Raw genomic sequence first — 23,310 nt, 5'->3', positions numbered from 1 at the left:
GACAACAGAACAGATTTAAAGAATGCAGGTCACACAGACGTGAGGTGGGAATTCTCTTCACCTGTATTTAGAATTCTAAACCACAGTGAAAAAGGAATGTATTAATTAGACAACAAACATAGATGTCTAAAACAAGTCTGATGAATTACATCCTACAAATGCTTAACTTTCTCCATTAAGTGTAAAGTCACTAGATGAGTATCTTCCACACAAATATCTAAAATCAGGTAACAATAATCCCATCCCTATCAACATAGTCTCCACAGGGCCTAGACTGGCAGTGTGAATTCCTAGTTTGATCTCTATAAGTGCATAATCCATCACCAAAATATGACTTCAACAATGATGAATATTTGATAGAGCTTGCATCATGGAACTGTTGCTGAGTACACTCACACCTTCCCTCACAGCCTCCACAAGCATTCCTGGATTCCTCTTCGGTGCTAAGGTCTTGCACAGCAGCACCCATGAGTAATACTTTGTACTACCTCCAGTTGGCTAAGAGATTCTGTCCCACACTGGTGCAATTTATTGGCCTCTATTATTCATGTTTTTGTTACCTCTTGTCTAGACTAAAACAATGCAATACTCCTGGGCGTAGCGCCATCAGCCTCATACGAAACTTAAGAGCTAATATAGAATTGTGCAGGAAAATGTTCTCTCCTGCAAATTTATGAAAACTGCCCCTTGCTCCTTATACTACCTTAAAAAAATATTAAGTCTTGTTCAGGGTTTCAGTTTCTATTTTAGAAGCATTTAATTGCTTCAATCCTGCACAACGTCCACATAAGCCTCTGTGATGAAAACCATGATTAATGTGTCCATGTCTGATGCAAAACAGAACTCTCCCTCATAATCATAAAGCTCACCTTTCACATAGGGAATTTACGTGGCTTTGTGGAACAAATTTCCAAAGAAAATAAGGACACTCCCACCACTCAAGAAAAAGACATGCTGCCTCAAATATGCCAAACCTAACACAGCTTAGCATATGTCTTTTAAGTAGCCCCCAAACCCAAACAAATTGTGCACTGCACACACAGGGAGAGGAAGAAGGGGAAAGACCAAGCTACACACATGGAAAGTCACATACATCGCTTAACGCGCTAGTGGAAGGACCTCAGATACGATGATGACAAATGCAGTATAATAATCCCTGTAGAACTGAAAAGAATGGGATAACTGCTCATAACTGTGAACAAATTTTAGGGAGAAAAGATTATAATGCAGCACAGAGAAAATTTGTGAAGGCTATGCACAATTAAGTAATTGTGTAAGACTGAGTAATTAACAGACATGCAGCAGTCCTAGATGATGCTGAAAAAATGCTTCAACTGAAAATTAAAGTTCCAAAGCGAGGAAATATCAGACACAGCAATGAAATGTTGTTGATGCACTCCCTAAAACCAGAAAGAGCTGTGTTAGACATTTTACCATATCTAAACAAGAAGGTGTCAGCAGCAGAAAAGATAAGAGATGATTACAAAATCAGACTGGAGAACAGAGCTAACAAAAGACTTGAATGAAGAATAGTTTTTATTGTGTTATTAATCACGCTTATAGGGAACAAAATCAATAGAAATTATCACCATTTATATATAGAATGAGAAAGAAAGACCTATTTTCTGTAGGGGAGAAAAAAAAGAATAAAATACTGTGTATAAAATACTGTGTATAAATTCTGTGTCAATTTAAAAATTATATTTGTCAGAAATTTTATACTGACTGAGTTATAAGAAAGCCCAAACATAGCCATATGTGAAAAGAATGACTGAAAAAAGAATGTTTATTTTATGTATTTATTTGACACTTCTGTCTGTAGTGAAATTCATTTTGCTTTCATTAACATTTATATTGTGATCTGAAATCACAAGAGGAAAGCATGTACAAACTTAGATTTCTGTTAAAAACATTTGAAGTAAAAGGATCTGAAACACAATACTCAAATTCAGGAGCCTCAGTTCTGCATACATATTAGCTAATGATACCAAGCTCATAAAAATACCCTTTCCACAGTGTTTTAGTTGACAGCACCATCATCATCCCTGCAAGGAACAGAGTACACTCTGAAATTAGTATAAACAAGCAAACGATCAATGGCAAGGAAGAAGAAAAAAAAGAATGAATAATCAGAGTGTCAGAAGCAGAATCAGTCATCCAGAAACATACTCTTAATTCTGATTCTTCTCTCTTTCTTACCTACAGTACAGAGGTAGGAAGTCACAGCTTCTCCCTTTTTTAAGTAAGTTCTTTCTGTAACACCAGGATAACACTATCCAAACACATAGTTTCTTGAAAAGAGTGCCTTAAATGTAAGGTCTCAGTACTACTTTAGTGCAGGAGAAAAAAGAACAAACCTTGCATAATCCGAAACTTCAAAATATCTTTTTCTAATTTGGAATCTTGTGAACTCTCTATTCCAATCTATTTTTATTATTTCTCTTATTCTGTATCTTATTTGTAAGCTGAACTTCTGTAATGGTCTTTGAGAAAACTTTCTAATCAATGATCTTTATATATTATGTAGATTAAGAAATTTATTTTTTTGCAAATAGGAATGCAATACTGTAGCTATCAATATTCTCCTGCATACAGAGTATGATTTGAAGAGTTAAGACTTGTTATGTCCAAAATGATAACAACAAAATGTTAGAGGAAAATAACACAAATTACAAACAAGTCACAAAACAGGAAATCATTTCACAATTTTAAAAGGGTGATGAGATGACACAGGGATGACAACCCTCACATCCCCTTGTGACAAAGAGTGACTTTGTCAAGAACCTGATACTTGGGGACATTCTCAACTGCAGTGTTCATACAGCAGTGAAGATACCTTAATGCAGACACCTGTCACACACGAGCATTGAAAAGAATCTGACAAAGGTAACATAAAATACACTATTAGATCAGATTATGTTTCTTGTTAATATGGAAACCAGCAGCTTTGTTTACATTTATTTCTCAGCACAAAAGGATAATCTCATTCCAAGTATTCAATCAGACACTAATCTGGCTATATGCTTAAAAGTGATATTTTACATAGCGTACTTCGAACACACAAAACAATCGTGATACCAGCAGCACTATTCAATTTGCTTAAATTAGCCATGTGCTAACTTCAGATTGCCCAAAGTACAACTGTTAGATAGAAAACAAGATCATGAGCTCACCGTTATCGTCATGGGAATACTCTATTCCAGAAACAGTGCATCTTCGGAAAACCATCTTGTTTTCAGTAAGTGTCCCAGTCTTGTCTGAAAAGATAAACTGCACCTGACCTAAGTCTTCTGTGATATTTAAAGCTCGGCACTGCAGCTGAGAGTCTGTTTCTTCATCATATAAATCTTTATCTTGATGAATAAAATATACTTGGCAGATTTTAACTATTTCAATGGATACATACAAAGAAATTGGAATCATAACCTAGAATACACAAAGAGAATTAGGAGAAAACAGAAGCAAGGATACATTAAATTAGCAAAATCTAATCAACTTGATACTAGACTAGAACATAAAGAGGCTATGTAAGTATGTACTGTAAAGTTATTAGCATGTTTGAAAACAGTTTATTTATTGTGTTACATAAGGAAAACCTATGGTGAATTGCAGAGCTAAAATGCATTATTATGTCTAGAAGGGTGATTATCAAAACTTGGACAGAAGCAAATCTTTTTTTGACTACTAAGGTGAGCTTTAAATTAGCTGGGGAAGAAAAAAAAACCCAAACAGTACAGTCAGAATCCTGTAAATGTGAAAGAATGGAATCATAGAATCAAAGAATTGTTTGGGTTGGAAAGGACCTTTAAGATCATCAAGTCCAACCATTAACCTTGCACTGTCAAGCCCACCACTAAACCACGTTCCTAAGCACCCATCTACTTGTCTTTTAAATACGCCCAGGGATGGTGGCTCAACCACTTCTCTGGGCAGCCTGTTCCACTGCTTGACAAGCCTTTCGGTGAAGGAATTTTTCCTGATATCCAATCTAAACCTCCCGTGGCACAATTTGAGGCCGTTTCCTCTCGTCCTATCGCTTGTTACCTGGGAGAAGAGACCGACACCCACCTCACTATAACCTCCTTTCAGGTACTTGTAGAGAGCGATAAGGTCTTCCCTGAGCCTCCTTTTAAATAAATAAAGTAATTTATTCTGCATAGACTGTTTACAAATTCACTTTGCAGGAATATGAGAAACAAAATGAGAAGTGTAAACCTCTTCACGGGAACAATCTTTTTGGCCTTGGCTTTTGCACTGCAGATTATTTGAATGAAGAACACATTTTATAATTGCTGAAGAAAGAGATGTGAGGAGAAGTTTGTCCAGACAAGATTTTCAACTGTTTCTTGAGAACTGTCAAAACGCCATGAAATACTTAATTTGTACCTGAGTTTTGACCTGCAGATGTTTTTCAGGACAGAAATTCCTGACTGCATACATTATTTAGCATATTGAATTGGGTATGAGGGATAAATTATAGCATGTATATAAGTGGCAAATGTGGTTATTTAAACAAAAACTACAATTATAGGTTGGTGTTTAAACAATCCTGTAGTGAATTTTTTTTAACCAATATCATAACCCAATAACTTAGAGTAAAAAGTAATTTAACTCATCCTTTTTCATTCCTTTTTATAAATGAGTTCTGCCTCCAGTAAGACAACCTCCTCTAGTGTCCCACTGGGCTTACTTTGCCATGTCCCAGTGACATGAGTCTCTTACTTCTCTTAACTCACCACCACCTTCACCATTCAATACATTTCTCTTCATGACCAAAAAACTTTTACCAGAGTTTGTTATCTAGCTGAGATACGGAGTTGTTAAGAGCTATATCTTTGGAAAGTGGTTAAAAAAGTATACAACTTATGTTCATACCGGGACACTGTACCTGAAGTGGCACCCATAGTCTTTGAGGTGTTGTTCCACAGTGGGTGGACATGAAGCATAAAGCTTGTTTTCTACCAGCAGGGCCCATTGCATCCTATCTCTTCCTACTTCTTTAAAATAAAATAAAATATCTGAGTCTTTTGGAGAAGGTTCTCACATGATTTTCTTCTCCAACACCAAGGGAGCTCTGACAGCTTACTGTGTGCATCAGTTTGTTTATTTTTCAGAGAAGGTACCATCTTTTTAACACTCGGTAGACCACTTCCTTTATTTAATTTAGCTTTCTGGTTATATATTATTACATTCTCTACGGTTAAAATTTAATTTTAAAGTGACTAAATGTACTTCTTTCTACTGCTTGATTAGCTTCTTACATGCCTTAGTGGTAGAAGGAGTACTACACGTACTGCACATTTATAGCTTTATTACAGCAAACTATGAACAGAGGTGAAAGTGTGTACAACTTGATTACCTGGAAAACTATGATCACTGTCAGAAATAAATATACTGAAGCTAAAACAGGAGACAAATATTTGCCATCAGGTCCTGGGACATCAAAACTTGGTTTCCTCTTCTCATCGTATTGCCATACCCATAGGCCATGACCTGCAGAAATGTTGAAAGAGAGAAAAATCCAAATTATTTCCAAGGAAAAATGCTTATGATACAGATTTGTTCTTAGTCTTGAGTTACATGGGAAAGTGATATTTGTTTTCAGCTATCATAGAATCATAGAATCGTTTTCGTTGGAAAAGACCTTTAAGATCATCAAGTCCAACCGTTATCCTAGCACCAAAACGATGGTTTTTTCTGCGTTGGGATTAGGGGTTTGAGAAAGGAGTTTGTCTGGCCTTAAGGATAGCATGCAGGAGTCATTTCACATAACTTTATCCAAATAAAGTGAGCTGGCTAGTCTAAATTAGTAGTTTAGGCTCTTTCTGTAATCAGCAGAGAAAACCAGACTTCTTTAGAAAGTGATTCATTTCAGTGATATTTGATGCATTAAAATGAAAGAACTCCATTGACTGCATTAGGTGTATCACTAGCCTGCTATCACTAAGCTAGTTTCAGCTGGATAAAGTCAGAAGACACTTTAATCTTACTGTGTGAACCTTATCCACCATGTCTACAGAACTAATGAAATAACACAGTATCAGCAGAGTCAAGAGCATGGAAGCCGAGGAACTAAGAACAGAAGAAATTCTAAGCCTTGCTCAAACCCTTTTTTTAATTGGTTGTGCTGATAATTACATAAAGATAAGATTATTATTATTTTGGGAAAATGACATTCTTGTTAGAGAGACAAAGTTGCCTTTTTAAGCAGAGTACTAGGATTTGCAGTCCTAAAAGACCTAAAATGGTATGCCTGATGTTTTAGAGGTTAAAAACAAGGAAGAATTCCCCCATGATAAGAAGCATTCAAACTATCTTCACTATATGTTAGAAATCAGAAAAAAAGGACAAAGGTCCACTTTAAAAGTAATCTTTTGTAAGCCACATCTGACAAGGTCCTTTACATCTTGATACATAAAACCAGCACTGAACTCTTGAAAAATAAAAACAATATTTAAGCCAAGTGAGCAAATTATTTTGTCCCTGTACTACCAATATGAGCATATCACCATACTGATGTCTTTATTGATGTCTATATTTTTATTCTACAGAGCAAAAATTGGAAGCTCCGCACTGATGATGACCTACATCAAGAGTTGTTTTATAAATATCCTGACTCAGATTTTCAAAAGAATTAGTAAGTGTCGTACCTCCACTTATACTTTCTCGATAGAAGGTACAAAAATTGCCTCACTCTTACAGAACACAGCTTTGCACGTGTTGAAGAACCAGGCATCTCTGGTTTCCAAGAGCTCAAGCAAATTTCTTTCCAGCAGTTTGCTCTGGCCTCTGTTGACGGTTTCTATCCTTGTAGCAGAAGTGACAGAAGGGAAGGTGTATGTGTCACCTACTGTGTGCCACCTCCTCCCGTTCACATTCATGCATCTCAGGAGTTTCAGCTGAACTGAAGCCACTGCGGTGTACACCCCGCCTGCTGCTGCTCTAGGGGCAACACCTCGGATGCAGTGGCAGAGGGGACAGCTGCAGGCAGTGACTCCCTGCAATTAAGCCAATCATAGGACTTCAGCCCTGAGGACTGGGCTCCCCAACACTAAGACACTACAAAAGAGCGACATGAACTCAGTGGAAACAAATATACTGGCTGATTCACAGATGGAAAAACTCATCTTTAAGCAGCATTTAATAATACCTGGAAAAAGGCACACAGAGACATATTAAAAGGCCATAAGATTGTTGTTAAACTACACCATGATGGTTAGGAAACATTCTGGTGTTTATGCTGTATGACTCACACACAAACATTACAGAACACCCTAACATTAAGGATATGGAATTCATATGCCATGTATAAAGAATTATTTTGGGGGCCAAGCATAAAACTCTATTTCTCACAAGAGAACAGAAAAAAGGCCTGAAGAGTATTAACCTGAACCTCAGCATTTCCTTAAACACTCCATGAAGTCTACACAGAATCACAGAATCACAGAATCACAGAATGTTAGGGATTGGAAGGGATCTCGAAAGATCATCTAGTCCAATCCCCCTGCCGGGGCAGGATTGCCTAGACCATATCACACAGGAACGCGTCCAGGCGGGTTTTGAATGTCTCCAGAGAAGGAGACTCCACAACCTCTCTGGGCAGCCTGTTCCAGTGTTCAGTCACCCTTAAGTGACTAGAGAGTCACTTAAGTCTAGACCTTAAGTCACTTAAGTCTAGACCTTAAGTCTAGAGAGTCTTCTACTTGGATTTATGCAGATTTTATTTATTTCTTCTATGTTAAAACTGCAGCCTCATGGACAGTGTGTCAATGTTGTACGCTGTGCCCTTGATTTAATAAATAGTGCTGGGGAATAGCACTGTGCTAATTATGTTTATTCTCTGCTCATAATTACTTTGTTGACCGATTAATAGCATCTTACACTCTACCACCTGTAATGTTGAGGGGATATAAAGTGGCTTCTTTTGGACTCGATATTTTTGGATGCTATCAAGGGTAGTAGAATCTAAGCCTTCAGATCTCTGGTACTAATGGCATATATTTGATTGATACTAAGAAGTTATTTAGATGAGCTTATGCATCAAGACATCTCGATTTCAAAGAAGAAAACACAACAAAAATTAGACAGTATGAAGACAGCTTTATGGATTTCATGTTTTGGCAGATACATATGTTTTTGATAAAGCTAAGCGCATCAATCCCAAGAGAGTCTGATACTTAAGTTTCTACTTTTAAAGAGCACTTACCGATGGCAGAAAACAGACACATGATTAGAAGTATGAGGACACACCAAAGGACATCAGCATTCATCTGTCTTTCAAGCTTACTGCGTTTGTAACGGGGTCCATTATTATTTAACAAAGCTTTGGTCTCATGCCCTGCAGAAGCAATTACATCAAATGATGCCATATGGATTTTTGTTATTATTTTAAGGAAGCTATAAAAAGGCGATATGCCTCATCAGACAGAAAACCAGCTTTTACCTGCATAGATTACTATTCCTGCAACCTCTTCTGTATTTCTAATGGTACATCCACGTAACAAAAGATTTTCTTTGAATAGTCCATCCTTTTTCCCACTTTTATGTACACTGCAGAAAATTTAAAAACAGAATAAAGCACAGCATGTCAAAACATTAAGCTTGTTAAATCATACTACTCTGTAATATAACAAGCCCAGGAAACATCTTCAAAGTTTAAGAAGTTTTGTCAACCTGATGATGAAATATTTCCTTATATCTTCCTCCTGGGAAGATTCTCTGGCAGACTTTGAAAACTGAGAATACCTACCCAAGAATCCCAGACATGCAGACATGCAGCAGCCCAGCTGGAGCAGTACCATTTGCTGTTGGATATACAAATGTATTGGACAAATGCTCACTAGCAATACACAGGCCAAATCTACAGCATGTGTGCGGCCTATCTAATGCGTTGATAATGCATTGGACTTTCTGTGCAGGTTCAAATTGACTGTGCAATCACAGTTAATCCAGTCCACCTAAGAGCAGCTGTATAGTGCCTATGATTAACCCACTGTTCACTTGTTCTTACCAAAGAAACCCTAGAAAGAAATATGGTGAAAGGACTGTGCTTCAGAAGCAGTGACACTAAGGAAGATGTGCCAGGGATAATATGCGTCAGTTCAGTGAAAACGAAAGGAAAAAAATTCCATGTGTTCCTCAGTGAGAACAAGAGAAATTCCTTTCAGAAGTGTCTGACTCTAAGAAAGATGAAATGGCCTGTGCCCTGATGATTCTTATTATTAACTAGCTAAACACTAAAACACGAGAAGAATGGAACGATGTTTCCAGTACAATTTATTGTCTGCTGTGTATGGACTGACTCAAACTTCAGCTGACAGAGAAATACAGAAAACAGCCTTCTGAGAATTAACAGTCACCAGGGAAATGCTAAACAATAATAATAACCATTAAAAATAGCACTAGAATGTTTTATTAGGTAAAAAAACCAAACCAAATAATAATTTCAAACCTTTTCTAAATGAATAGAATTTAATCAACTGCAGTATCCCAATGCCTCAGAGAAGATTAAAGCAAAGTCTGAAATGTTTAAATGTTCCGCCTTCACTTTCAGAGCATCAAAACCATCACACTTCCAAAGTCTAAAAAACATACTGCAACAAAGAAATGGTAAAAGCTGGGAGTTCAAGAGAAATCCTGGAAAAGCACGTGTATTGTACTAAAATTAACATCGTGCTGTTGCAACATCGAATTTGACGGCTACCTGGATTTGAGCATTTAAAATTCTGTGTCCCCCAAAATTGTGCCTTTTATAAAAAGGTGGAGTTCTTTTTATTTGCTTCCTATTTTCTAGGCCTTTACACCTGGGTTATATCTTTATGCTTTTCTCTGATTGTTAGAAACTTTTCTTTTTCTAAATGAGGACCAAAATTCTAACTTTAGCACATGCTTCTAGGATCTCAGGCCTGAAGAAGTGTATCAAATATCCTGAGATCTGCAAGAAGAAAAGGTTCACATTGGTGAATCCTTTGTACTCTTCCCCAGCCTAGTAGGACTACTTGCAGATTTTTCTGTTATGCTGGTTGTGCTATGTAGCCTCTAGTCAATGCTCTTAGTGAGTAGAATATACCCATAAATAATAGATATATACACATTCATACATATGTATATAAATACAGACACATATACACAGTCCTTTTTAGTTCAGTATAATATATTGTACCCACTCCCTGCTCAAAAACATAAATTAAAGCATTGCTGTTTCTACAGGTATGCTTAGCTTTTCACTGTAGGGTTGGAGAAAAAGTGCTGGGTTTGACAGGTGAGGTAGCTGCAGCGGTGATAACATCTGACTAGAGACCAGAAACAAACGGAAAAGGAAAGAAGCAGATACCATCAAGTTTGAGATTCTGATAAAAATAAGAAGTTTTTTTTTCTCATCAGGAGTGAACTTTCCCTGCTCAGCCCATCCTCCCTGACAGCCTCAGATACAAGAACAGAGGTTTTGCTTCTGTCCTCTTCAGCTAAATTTCCTTAACCCACTGCCTCACTTTTTGCCAAAGGAGCTTCAAAAACTGGGGGCTGCCCAACAGCCCTCTTGCAGTATACCAGCTAGAGAATTACCCAAATTTGGCTGGCCTTAAACTATGGGAAATAATTTCTTAATGATTCCATACTGTAGAAATTACACTACCACCAGGATTCTGCCATTCCTCTGCTTTTTTAAGGCTGAATTCTACATTAGCCTTTCTCATAAATCATGGATGTTAGTCTAAATTTCCAATAAAGTCTCCGAACGATAGTTATGATTCCTGTTAATAAATGGGACTTTTTAAAGATCAACCTATTTAAGAAGTAATTGCTCTGGCTTACGATTTTATAGCCTTCATCAATTCTTTACACTTGACACAGTGGAACTGGACTGATGTATATTATACATGGCCATCTTTATATACAATTATTTGTGCACGTGTTCTACACAATTATATATTTGTTCTTACTGTCTTAGCTTATACAATGTCTGAACCTGCTCCATAGCAATGGTGCAACATCTGAAGTTAACCCATAGGTGCCAAGACCCCAATCTACTGCCCTCACCCACAGACGGAGCCTTCTCACCACAACTCATCTTATACTTACAAGCGTTTGGCACTGCTTTTTACTTTTCCATATCCAAGTGAAGTCAGTGAACTCACCTATTGCTCACCAGACCTTTAGAAATCATGGGTGAAATAAAAATCTGGGAGAAAGAAGCTGGCAGGGAAACTCACTGTTTCCTCCTTGTCTGTATTCACTCCCAGTGACTCACTAACAGAACATACATATAAGGCAACTGGGCACTGATGATAAAAGGAAGAAAAAATTACAGACATAAAGGTCTGGATTAAAAAATAATGAAAGCTAGAGTTAGATACAACTGCTCACTTTGATAACAAACCTGCCAAGGCTATAACTTTATGTCCTGGTGAAGAGATGGCTTAGATCCCACTTCTAGACCTGCAGAGTTATAAACCTTAAGCTTGCTACAGAGGCTGAACAGTCTGTTTTTCCCCTTTCTGGACTGAGGCCAGTATAACTTTGGAGGCAAAGAAGGAAACTTTTCTCTGTCAGTATTTCAAACAGTGGCTGGCTGAAGCCGCTCGGATGCCTGGAACGCGAAGGAACGCCCGCGAGGAAACGCACTGGCGAGTGCAGGTGCAATGCTCTTTTTCTCTGCGATTCTCACACGGATGGTTTTCTCACCGCAAATATGCCGTATCTAAACATCTGAAATACACACACACCACGAACTGGGAGAAATGGGCAGACCAGATGCAGTTAGCTACTATTTTGCTACAGCACTCTGAAAGTGTTTGTGTAGAAATGAGCCTCCTGGTTTAATACAGCAAAGCAAAAATAAGTCTGATGGTAGCTCACTTTAGCCTTCTATTATATTTTCCCTTGTTACGTGTTTACCTAGTGTTAAATAACAAGGTGACATATCAAAACTGTATTCAAAAGGGAGTATTTTCTTTCACTCTCTGGTTTCTCAAATGTCTTACAAAGCAAATGGTAGAGCTGGCATTACTTTCCAAGGCTTGACACTCCCAAAGGAAATATTCAACAATAACATAGTCTCACTGTACATCATCAGTCAGAATCTTCCCGATTCTTAACTCTGATGAAATGTAGTCTAGGTTTTTTTTTTTTCCAGGAGAGGTGGTGCCATTATAGCACATTAAAGAGACATCACTGTATAGATGTATACATTTTTTTTCCTTAAAAAAATTGTAATGTGATTTTATATTAGTTTGGTTTTGTTATCTTATGACAGGCTTTGAAATAGAAATACACACGTGTATTCATTTTATTATTATCATTATTATAATTCCTTGCTATACTTATTTTGTTATGATCAGATAAAATTTTCTATTTGTGTCTAATAATAAAATTTTTACTTTCAGAGAAAAGCTGAAAAGCCAGAATGCCAACTACTACTTCTCCTTTTCCCTTGCCCACATACACACAAAAAGCTAGAAACAAGATTTTAAAGCCAATTTTGTTATTTTCGGAACCTGGCATGGAATTTTTGAATGTTTGCCATGCATACTGTACATAATCTGGGTAGACCCATACAGGCAGGAGGCATGTTAGGTTATTCTATTCTTCTTACACAGAAGACTACTTATAGGGGAAATAAGGAAATACACTTCGGATATCTGAGGATGCAGAAACTGCAAAACAGTATTAAAGCAAGCACCTGGGTAGAACTGGTAGTTTGCCTGTCTGTCTGCACACCCAGAGTGTGTTCAATGCAGATTGTGCCAATATAACTGAAGAAGTCATATATAGTAATGTGTATGCTACACTTTTGCAGATATAGGATAGGGCCAGGCCTGTCTCAATGCATTTTGCAATATTTTTGCGATTTTTTATTATCATGTCTCCTTTTACCCTGGCCTGCCTGTGCTACATTAGTTACCTATAGTGATCACATTTCAGAATAACTGCTGAGAACAGAATTTTTACATGTTTACAACACACAAACACACAAATACTTCCATTCCCCGAAGATTTGTCAGCACAGACATTAGAACCAAAGGAGCTCTTCATATTTCAAATAGAAAAAAGTAGTCTTAATCAAAACTGGAAACCTACTAAGTGGCCAAAACTTCAAGCAAACTTTGACAGCAATGTCTCAGCACAGCTTTAACATATGGATCTCTTGAAAGTCTACTATTTCATAGCATCCCTATTTAAATATCTCAGTAACATTTCTTTTCAGTTGAGCTATTATCAGATGGGAGCTATCTGAAACTTTCTTTCAAGCACTGACTAGTAAGGTTTCGACCAAGAGTTAAGATCTGAGTTTGACATGGCAATGACGTTTCAGTTCAGATGTGCTAATCACTATTCATCCTGCTAATGTATGATTTGAAATAGACCCATGATTTCATGATACTAATGAAGGAAATCTAAAAAGAGGGGGAAAAAAGCCTATTCCCTTGATAAATTAAAACATCAAGAGTTAGTTAATTTGTTGAGGGGCTGGTCCCCGCTCTTTACTCCAAATGCCCCATGGTCCTTTAGTTGTAAATCTCTTGTAGCATAGCTGATGAGACCTGGAAATCACCTGATGCTTTCTGCCAGATTCAAAACTGATGTCCTGGCTTTTTCCTCTGTGAAAATACATTCACATCATTTGTGAAACATTGAAATATAAAGAAGATTAAATAAAATCAATATTGAACAACAGTCTTCCAAAAGGTACTACCATGTTTTCTGCTACATAATTCAAATGGTTCTGTAACTTACATGCTACAGACATTTTCCACATGGAGTACATAAGTAAATACATAATGAAAGACAAATTTATGCATATCTTCTACAGTATTCAACCTCTGCTCAATATTTTGGGGACTAAGATTCACACACATGAAGTGTGCTAGAAAAGCTGCCAAACTTCCCATTTCCATACCTGGAAATGTCATTTCTGCAGTAGATCAGGTTTGCTATTAATGTAGACAGTTACACATCCTCATGCAGCAATGTCTAGTACTAAACTTTTATCTTTAAATGAACTTTAGGGCTTTGTGCTGCTAAATAAAGGAACACATTTTCCCACACTACAGCTTGATGTAGTTTCAAAAAAGCTATCCTGATTTAAGCCAATTGACAGTACTTACTACACAATCTGTGACATCTGAGAGTAGTAACTGAGGTGGCAAATAGCATCACTATAAAAAACTTCCCAAGCTCCAGCAATTTACCTTGTGTCATTTATGCAATTCAATACTGCTTATCACTCCTAATCAATATGGGTAATAAATCATTGTATTCTAAACAGAATTAGTGTCTGTTTAATGCTCTTCATTAAAATTTAGACAAAAATTAAATATCTTGCGCTGTCACTCTCCATGCGGTTAGAGACTGTAGAAAAAAAAAGTCATGCAAGAGTGCATCTCCTAAGTCACCACTATTGGCATGCCTACACACTACAGTCCTGGCTATGTTAGAAGCAAAGTGCTTTGCACATACTAAAACATTTGCTTCTGAGCAGGACTGATCAGCCAGAGATGAGCATCCTGTTAATGCAGTTCTGTTTGTTTAGAATTAAGTCAAGTGGCCATAGGTGATTCTGCATGGTAATGTACAAGCACACGCATCGTATGAGCCAATTGTTTTATTTTGTCTGAACGAAAGGAAAGGAATACTGCCATAGCAGGAGAAATACCAGTTTCTGATTTTCCTCAATGACACTTATATTAAAAGAAATATCAAACAGACCCATCTTCATAGAAGTGTACAACAGACTGTGTTTGTTTGTTGGCTCCCTTGGACCAGTTTTCTATTACTTCCTCCATTTCCAGATGGGTTTTTTTGATCCATGGAGGGAAGGAAAGGGAGAAGAGTGTCTGTAATTGCTCTGCTTCATGCATTCATTTCTGGAGTGTAAACTGATCAAAGCTAACAATGAAATCCATCCTAAGGAATGTAAACATGAGGTTCCCATCTCACCCTGAAGTGAGGATCCCCTAAAAGAGCCTTAAATATGCAGCCCTATTTAGATGTGATGATGATGCAACTTACAGAACACAGTTCAAACCAAACCAGCATTTATTTTATTCCATATTAGGGAAAGGGAGTGTATACTGAAGGATATTATATGAAATACTCACATGTAACCTCGAAACCTACTTAAGTCATTGTTTGGCTTCTCGCATTCAATGACACTGGTGAACTTCAAGGGGTCAAACTCTGAGTCCTGGAATAATAAAAGTGTTAATTACTTAGGGCAAAGAATTGCAAATTATAGCCAAAATAACCTTCTTTTCTAGCTTTCATAATATATTAAAGTCCATTTTTTTTCAAAGGCAATCAAATGAATCACACTGGCCACTGGCACTGAAAATCAAAGGGACCTGAGCACCAAAATTCCTTAGATGCTTTCCAAAATCTCCTTTACGAGGATGACTTTTTTTGTTCTGCAAATGGAAGAATGTGAGTTTCTAAAAGCATTAGGTAAAAGATACCAAGTCCAGAAGTCAAATGAATTTGGTCTGGAGTGGAAAAATGAAATTTATCTAGGAAGGCTCAAAATATTCAATAGTTTCACTATACTTCATGTTCAGTGAAGCTACTGAAAATCTAGGACAACATAAGTCAATATACTGCCAATTATGAAAAAGCTAGTATGAGCTTTTGACATATTAGCAAGCCTTCTTAATTGCTTTATGCCAACACAGATAAATTAATCTACTACAGTAAATTACACACATATAGCAGAGTAACTTTTTCCTAATTAACAGTTAAAAACCTTCTTGATTCTCTAGCTCATTAGTCTGAAGCTGGTATTTTTGCTGACTATATATGTTTTCCTGTAGTTAGCACCTTGTTGTGTCTGAGGGAAAACATCCTATCACATCATAATTACTTCATTTTGTTAAATAAAAATCAAGGTTCTCCCTTCTTTGCCAGATCAAACAAATCAGAGATATCTGGTACTGCTGGGAAGGCTGTTTGTCTCCATCAATGAATGAGGACTACCTTTAAAAAAATGCTTTGCACACCACTTGAATGAAAGAACCAATTGTGAATTATCAGATTATTAAGTATTCAAGAGTGATAACACTGCAAATGTTATGTTTTACAATGGTTTTGCTGAGCAGCTGTAAACTCCAACCACTACTTTTTAGAACACACTATGAGAATAGCTGACTGAGAATCAGTAATCAAAGTACAGACACACTGTTATTGCTAGCTTCTCTGAAACACACAGGCGTCTCGTTTGTTTTTTTTTTATATTGACTCTACTCAGAAGAGGTGAAAGAAACTAGATTTTAAATAAGAGATAATAGAAACTAGAGGATATGTCAGCATCACCATCAATGCCCTCCTTCATTTTTCTACCAGTTACACCTGGAAGAAAGACAGACTTACAGTATATAGGGGATAATTCAAACCACCCACACCTGACACTTTTGGAAACCTTTCCTGTATTTTCAATCAACAAGAGATGATAAAAAGAACCATGAAGGTGTCACTTAGAGACAGCTACAGCCCACTGGAGGAAGTAATCACTTTTATATGCAGAATTCAGCTTGTAAACAAGGGGGGAAAAAAAAGGAGTAAAATCAAAGGACAGCTCTGAGCAAAGAAGATTGCTATGCTAAGAATGAGACTCCCTCAATTACGCCAAAGTTGGCAGTCAAGTACCTGAGCCTCAGCAAGAAATCCAGATGATCTTCTCAGCACCAAATATTGCTGGTATTTAAACTCATTAGATATTTCTCCTGGTCAGCCTTGAATTTCTCTAGGTGACTGAAGTTTGATGCTGGGAATGCTCAGAAGTACCTAGTTCTACAGAGGCACCTAAGACATCATTAGGCTGTAGAATGGGGCAGATATTGTAAAGCCACACGTTCACCCTCTTTGATCCTCATTCCTCAGCTGCTCACTTCGGACAGGCACAGACACCAGCAGTCACAAGGAAAGAATCACTGGCTAGAAGAGACATCACGAAGCTTTCAGGCCTTGACATCTGAAATCTGTTACTAAAGCTCTTAAACTGTACACTCTGCCTGTGTCCTTGCCTCCAGCAAAGGTTCACGTTACAGAGACACTACACTAGCAGCCAGTGCTACCTGGCATCTGGCCTTAATTGAGCTTGTTAGAGAAGGTGAAGTTCTTCCAAGTTACGCCAAAACTGCTTGTGTTGGGAAAGCCTGTGTTGTCTATGTAACACCTGCTCTGCTGCCCTAGAACATGATCTTCTTTTCCTTCCTTGCCCTGGTATGCTCCTTGGCAGGAAAAAAAAAAAATAGTACAGGAAAAATAATCTACAAACATTGCCCAAGGTGTTTCAGTAATACACTGTCTGCCTAAGTACTGTGTTAAAAAGTCACCACTGTAGCTTAAATTGCATTCGTAAATTGGAAGGAAAAGAATAGACTTGAAAGGGAAACATTTTTTGTCTTTTTATTATAACATACTATATATAATATAGTTAATTTAGCACAAATTTTCATTCAGTGGTCTTAAGAAAAGCAAGAAATCTTAACATCTTTGATGAACACCCCTGAGGGAATCCTAGAGAGACCTAATAACAAAACCCAACGTAATCAAATGCAGGATTTCTATGGCTGCTGAACTCAGCAGGGAGAGCATGGTTTCAGTGCTGTACAGATACAATAACTTCTAGAGCAACTGGAAGTTTGCAGAGTGAATTCCTTTTCTGCCAAAAAAAGCCTGCCAGCAAAGCCAGTAATTTTACAAATAATAAGAAAAAATCTACTTAAAATTTGGAGCTAAAGTCTTCACAAAAAAGAAAGATCTTGTCAAGATCAGAGAGGACTAAACCTACCCAACTTCCCCATCACTACCACGCACCACAGTCTTTCTCCCTCCTCTGTTTGTTGGATTCTTTTCATTTATGACTCAGTTTTGGAACTAAAAGTCCTTTATCATTAAATCTAACCGTCTGTGTTTTTGTGTTCTGTTACAATTAACTCAAAATATGTGATTATGGTCTTTAACCAGATAACATCTGGGAGGAGAGAAAATCCAATTAGAATAGTAGTTTACATAAGGAAACAAAGCTGCTGAACTCTTGATTTATGACAAAAGCTCTTCGGTTTATTAATAAATCAAGTAGCTCCATCTCTTCGCTGTGAAATGGAAGGGTAGATATACACTGATGACACTGTTTTGATGTGAAAATGCCTTTTGGTAAATGAATGAACGAATACGTTAAACACTGCCTGCGTGTAACTGCCTGTTGTGGTTATAAAGAAGCACAAAGTCAACATAAGATTTCACAATGATCAAAGTTTTGTTCCTTTTTATGCTGATACTCACACTTCAGCAGCAAATGAAATATAAACTGTGATGATGTTCTCATGTATTAACAGCTAAGAGAAGCTGCATCTAGACAGAAGTTAAAGCCAAAAGTGTTGCTTTTACAGTGTACAAGTGATTTGTGCAGTTTTCTGGGTAAAAGTCCATGAAAAATTAAATTCTCTATCACTACCTTTAACTTTTCTCTTAACACTGAATTTCTGCATCACTGTTATGACACAGAAAACAGGATTAAAATATGATAAAAAATAAAACTTCCCCAGACTTCCGTGCGGCAGTTATGCATGTGCCTGATTTTCAGTGTCTTACTTCCCACTTACAGAACTGCTGGGCATTAAAGCTGTCCCAGCCTCAAGAGGGATGAAATGCTCCAGGCCTGGACAGACTACAATCTGAACTGAGGCTTTCCAGTGCCTAATTTCCCTAAAAACTTGACTTATTTGGTGTTTTCGTGGCCTCACAGTGCACATCAAAAAGACTAGGTCACTCACAAAACGCAGCTGGAGGCGTTTTTTTCTTTTCTGAAGGTATGTAATGGTATCATACTTATTATACAGTACTTCTGCATGTCTCCCAAACTGCTGATTTGAACAACTGACCTTCTGGTTGACACAAACCTGAGAGCAATTCACTGATTGCAAATAAGTTCGCTAGAGTATTGCACAAAACTGTTGGATGGCAAAGGCCAGGGCTAAACTGTCTTCATGTCAATCAGATTTTTCTGTTAAACAACGTGTTCTCCCTTTGCTACAATGGACATTTTAATGGCCATCACTAATTCTAAGAATGAGTCCCTGTAAAACATAGGTAAGGCGAAATATCTTGCTTACGCTTAAGGCGGAGTTCTTCCTACTACGTAGTGAATAATTCAGAGCACAGACTGGTCATTGTTAAGAAGTTATAGAAAAACTGTGCTTGAAAGGATACATGAAGGTCACTCAGAGAAACGAGAAATCTAAAAGAAGGGCCAGAAATGTTTATACTAGTTTCAGTGAGTGCTGACTTTGAAAAAAGCCAATATGAGCACCATGTATGTCAAAGTCCAAGCAAAATCAAGCACATCCAATTACTTTAAGAGAAAGAAAAGAACCAGCCATCAGGAATCAAAAGTTTTGACTCCTGCATTATCACTCTAAGGCTGCACACAATTATATTCCCACTTGTCCTCTCTCTCTCCAGTTATATTCCCACTTGTCCTCTCTCTCTCCAGGCCAATCTATCTTGAATTCTCTTTGAAAGGGCTACAGTGTGAGAGATGGATGATATTTAGTAGCCAAGAAATGGAGATTTGGCTTCCATGAAGCTGAAAAAGGAACTGAATCCTTGTTTTACTTTGTTTTGAGCAAATGGGACTAGTGTAAACCCCTCTGCCCATGGCAGTGTGCCCAGCAGTGTGCCTGGGTGGCCAAGAAAGCCAACAGCATCCTGGCTTGTATCAGAACTAGTGTGGCCAGCAGGACCAGGGAAGTGATCGTCCTCTCGTACTTGGCACTGGTGAGGCCACACCTCGAATACTGTGTTCAGTTTTGGGTCCCTCACTACAAGAATGACATTGAGGTGCTGGAGAGAGTCCAAAGAAGGGCAACGAAGCTGGTGAAGGAGCCAGAGCACAAGTCTTATGAGGAGCGGCTGAGGGAACTGGGGTTGTTTAGTCTGGAGAAAAGGAGGCTCAGGGAAGACCTTATCGCTCTCTACCACTACCTGAAAGGAGGTTGTAGCGAGGTGGGGGTCAGTCTCTTCTCCCAAGTAACAAGTGATAGGACAAGAGGAAATGGCCTCAAGTTGCACCATAGGAGGTTTATATATCAGGAAAAGTTTCTTCACCTAAAGAGTTGTCAAGCATTGGAACAGGCTGCCCAGGGAAGCGGTTGAGTCACCATCCCTGGAGGTATTTAAAAGACGTGTAGATGTGGTGTTTAGGGACATGGTTTAGTGGTGGACTTGGCAGTGTTAGGTTAATGGTTGGACTTGATGATTTCAAAGGTCTTTTCCAACCAAAATGATTCTATGATACTATTCACACTATCTTAGCACTTGCAAGGCTATCTAAGAAATGAGTACCTTCATTCTTTTCCAAATATTAGGTATTGCTTCTACTTTTTTGACACAGTAAGCACGGATATAAGCATCATCCATATGGGCTCCAATTTGCTTCTCTGCTGGCCTTTCAGACGGATGCTGTTCCTTGTGTTGGGTTTGAATTTCTCATCACCATGATGGTATCACAGCAGTGTCACTCTATAACAGGGTTCCCAAGCTGTACTGCCTGCACACTGGCAATAGGACACAAGTTACTTCAAAGAGTAAAACCACAGAATATGTTTGGTTGCCTTTGCTCTGGAGAATGTAGGGAATGGCTGGATGGTTGGTAAACTCTGTCTAAAAAACTGAATGACCACAGGCCTGCACACAGGAGATAAGAAGGTAAAATTGGTGGCATGCCTTGTCCAATGCCGCATGGCCTAGCCAAACACCAGGACCTGTTGCTGTGGCCACCATTGCACAATACAATTCTTTTTCTGTGGGTAAGTCATAACAAGGTCTTGAAAGATGTGAAACAGAGGTTTCAATCATTTCTTCCCATATGGTTTGAGAGTTTCAGAAATAGAGAAATAAAGAAATAGTCAACCACGAATCCATAGAAACAGTCATGGATATCCCCATATTGTGGTTGTTCATACCCTGCATTCAGAAGCCTTCAGTGATTAAATGTTATCCACTTCACTCTAGTGGTAAGAATTCTTTCTTACCAACAGCATTCTAAAAACAGGTCTTGAAAGTTTCTGCAGTATGAAATGATGCACAGGATGCATCGGAGGAGTGAAGACTACTTCTTGCTTCACTCTTCTGTCATATTATGTCATATCAAAATGAAAAAAAAAGAAAAAAAATAGAGAGAGAAAAAAAGAGAAGGGATTCAATTCAATAATAAGAACCTGACTTTCCCCAAATACCTGACTTCACATTTTGATTTTGTCAAAATAGCCTTAGTTCGCTGCCTTCCACTGAAAAAGTGCTGACTTTTTGGGAACTTGTAAGTATTTCTGAAAGGTTGAAACTTGTCAAAAGGACACACAGTGATACTTATATTAGGTATTTTATGTACTCAGGGATTCCGCAGAATATATTTCACTTCTTCAGGAGTCTTCTTGCTAGGAAAATGTTTAACACCCTATCCCTAAATCCCACTTCTTCAAATTTCTTAACATTTACTCTAAGGAAGGCTTATTTTCTTTACAGAAGCAGACAGTCAGATTGCAAAAATCTGCTACATATTGATTCGTTCAAAGCTGAATTTCAAATTAAAGTTAAATTGCAGATGTAGAGGGTTTTCTGACTAGGTTTTAACAATGCTCTACCTATTAAACTTGATAAAGAGTTCCATTTAAAACAATAACTTAGGTCTGCAATAACTGGGCTTTGTCTCTGGGGGAAGCACAAATGTACATAGGAGAAGGAAACATAATGGAAAGATGTTTTCTTTAAAATTTTTCTTAAAATAAGCCCCTGTCCCTTATCTCTCACATGACTATTGATGCATCACCATCTGAAAAACTTATATCCTAAAAAGGCAAAGTGTTGAGGGGAAGAAAATGTTACAATGCCTATTTTACAGAGTGGAAAAACAACAGGTAGATGGATTAAGGAAGTATAGAGATCTGCCACAAAAAAAAGGAGACTGAATTTAGCTCTCTCGAACAGGACTTTGGAGCTTCAGCTGTAAGATCATTCTAAACCTCCACAGTGAAATGCAACCTTTCCGACTCTGCTGGCAACCTCACGGAACTGTCATAGCTCAAGAAGCAAAACATGCTGCTCTGCCAAATGAGTTAGTTTGACAATTACACAGTGTTCAAACAACATATTCCCCTTCATTAAATGCATGTTGTATGGGTGATTTAATGGCCTGCTAGTGATATTAATAATGCACAGTTATTAAGATGTTTTCTTTTATTCATCTGCCCTACTTTACTGCTGCAGAAACCAGAGTTTAATGTTCAGTCCTTGCTTCCAATAGGACAGCATGACTTGCCCAGGATGCCCTTGGGTGACAGTGACAGTTCCCCGCTCATCACACTGTGTTTACTGGCTATGCTGGGGATCTTATCCAGACTTCTCCCTGCAGTACAATTGCTGGGTGAGGGCTCTGGGATTTGTATTGGCCTGCATGTCTGGAGGAAACAGAAAGGGAGAAATGGAGTCACAGGGACCACTCAAAGGAAATATTTAATAGACAAAAATCTGTCTCAGCCAGAAAAATAGCTTTCCAGTTTAAAAGCTTTGAAGTGCAATACAAACGCATCCCCCTAATGCATTGCTAATATTGCTTTATATAGTAGTACCCTGCATTTACCATATACAATTAATCTGACCTTTTATTAACGTGCAACTGGAATTACATACTGAATTTATGTATTCAAAGCATGCAGACTATTTATATACTGAAAGAGTGAAATGTTTTAAAGTCTAAACTGCATTAGTCTCTCTGGCAGAATTTATCTGTGCCTCTAATTAACAAGAAAAGGAAGAAACAGTTTGATCTATGCTATTTAGGAACTAAACAGATCCAGATGTACATCAGAATTTAATAGCTTTGTTTTCCATACCGACAACTACTACTATAATTGGATTTTTTTCAATACTGTTTGTTTAAATGGAACAGAGATGTTCAGTATTCAGAAACACTGGAACAGCTGAGCAAGCCAAATACATGTTAGGGGGCTGATCTTCCTCTGGCTGACCTAAGTAACAGTTTTCCCCTTTGTAGGAAATAATATGAAGGAACAGCGCAATATTCAGCCTGCAGGAAAAGAAATGCGTGTTTGCATTTTATTTTATTTTATGACAGCCAGCTGAAGAAACTGTTATTAGTCAATCACAGGACAAAAGTGCCAAAAAATGTCAACAATGCTGAAAATACACACATGAAAGTTCTAATGTCCCTTGGGATGAAGGCCATCCTTAGCAACACACTGAAAATTACAGTGGTGTGAATGAATCAGTTCACAGACTATAGCAGAGCTGGTGAGTGGT

The 23,310-nt window shown here is 37.8% G+C and overlaps 1 protein-coding gene across 1 annotated transcript in view; it reads right to left on the bottom strand.

The window, feature by feature from the left end:
• Positions 1-23,310, bottom strand: part of ATP10A (ATPase phospholipid transporting 10A (putative)) — a 114,763-nt gene that overhangs the window by 35,727 nt on the left and 55,726 nt on the right. The window contains exons 3-7 of the mRNA XM_068395645.1: positions 15,099-15,184; positions 8,444-8,550; positions 8,207-8,338; positions 5,360-5,493; positions 3,174-3,426 (exon numbers count right to left, since the gene is read on the bottom strand). Coding sequence (XP_068251746.1) covers positions 3,174-3,426; positions 5,360-5,493; positions 8,207-8,338; positions 8,444-8,550; positions 15,099-15,184 — 712 coding nt within the window. The remainder of the gene's footprint in view (positions 1-3,173; positions 3,427-5,359; positions 5,494-8,206; positions 8,339-8,443; positions 8,551-15,098; positions 15,185-23,310) is intronic.

The sequence above is a fragment of the Nyctibius grandis genome, chromosome 2, assembly GCF_013368605.1.
Source record: "Nyctibius grandis isolate bNycGra1 chromosome 2, bNycGra1.pri, whole genome shotgun sequence".
Lineage (NCBI taxonomy): Eukaryota > Metazoa > Chordata > Aves > Nyctibiiformes > Nyctibiidae > Nyctibius > Nyctibius grandis.
Note: the sequence above shows the minus strand (reverse complement) of the source record. Positions and strands in the feature narration are given on the sequence as shown.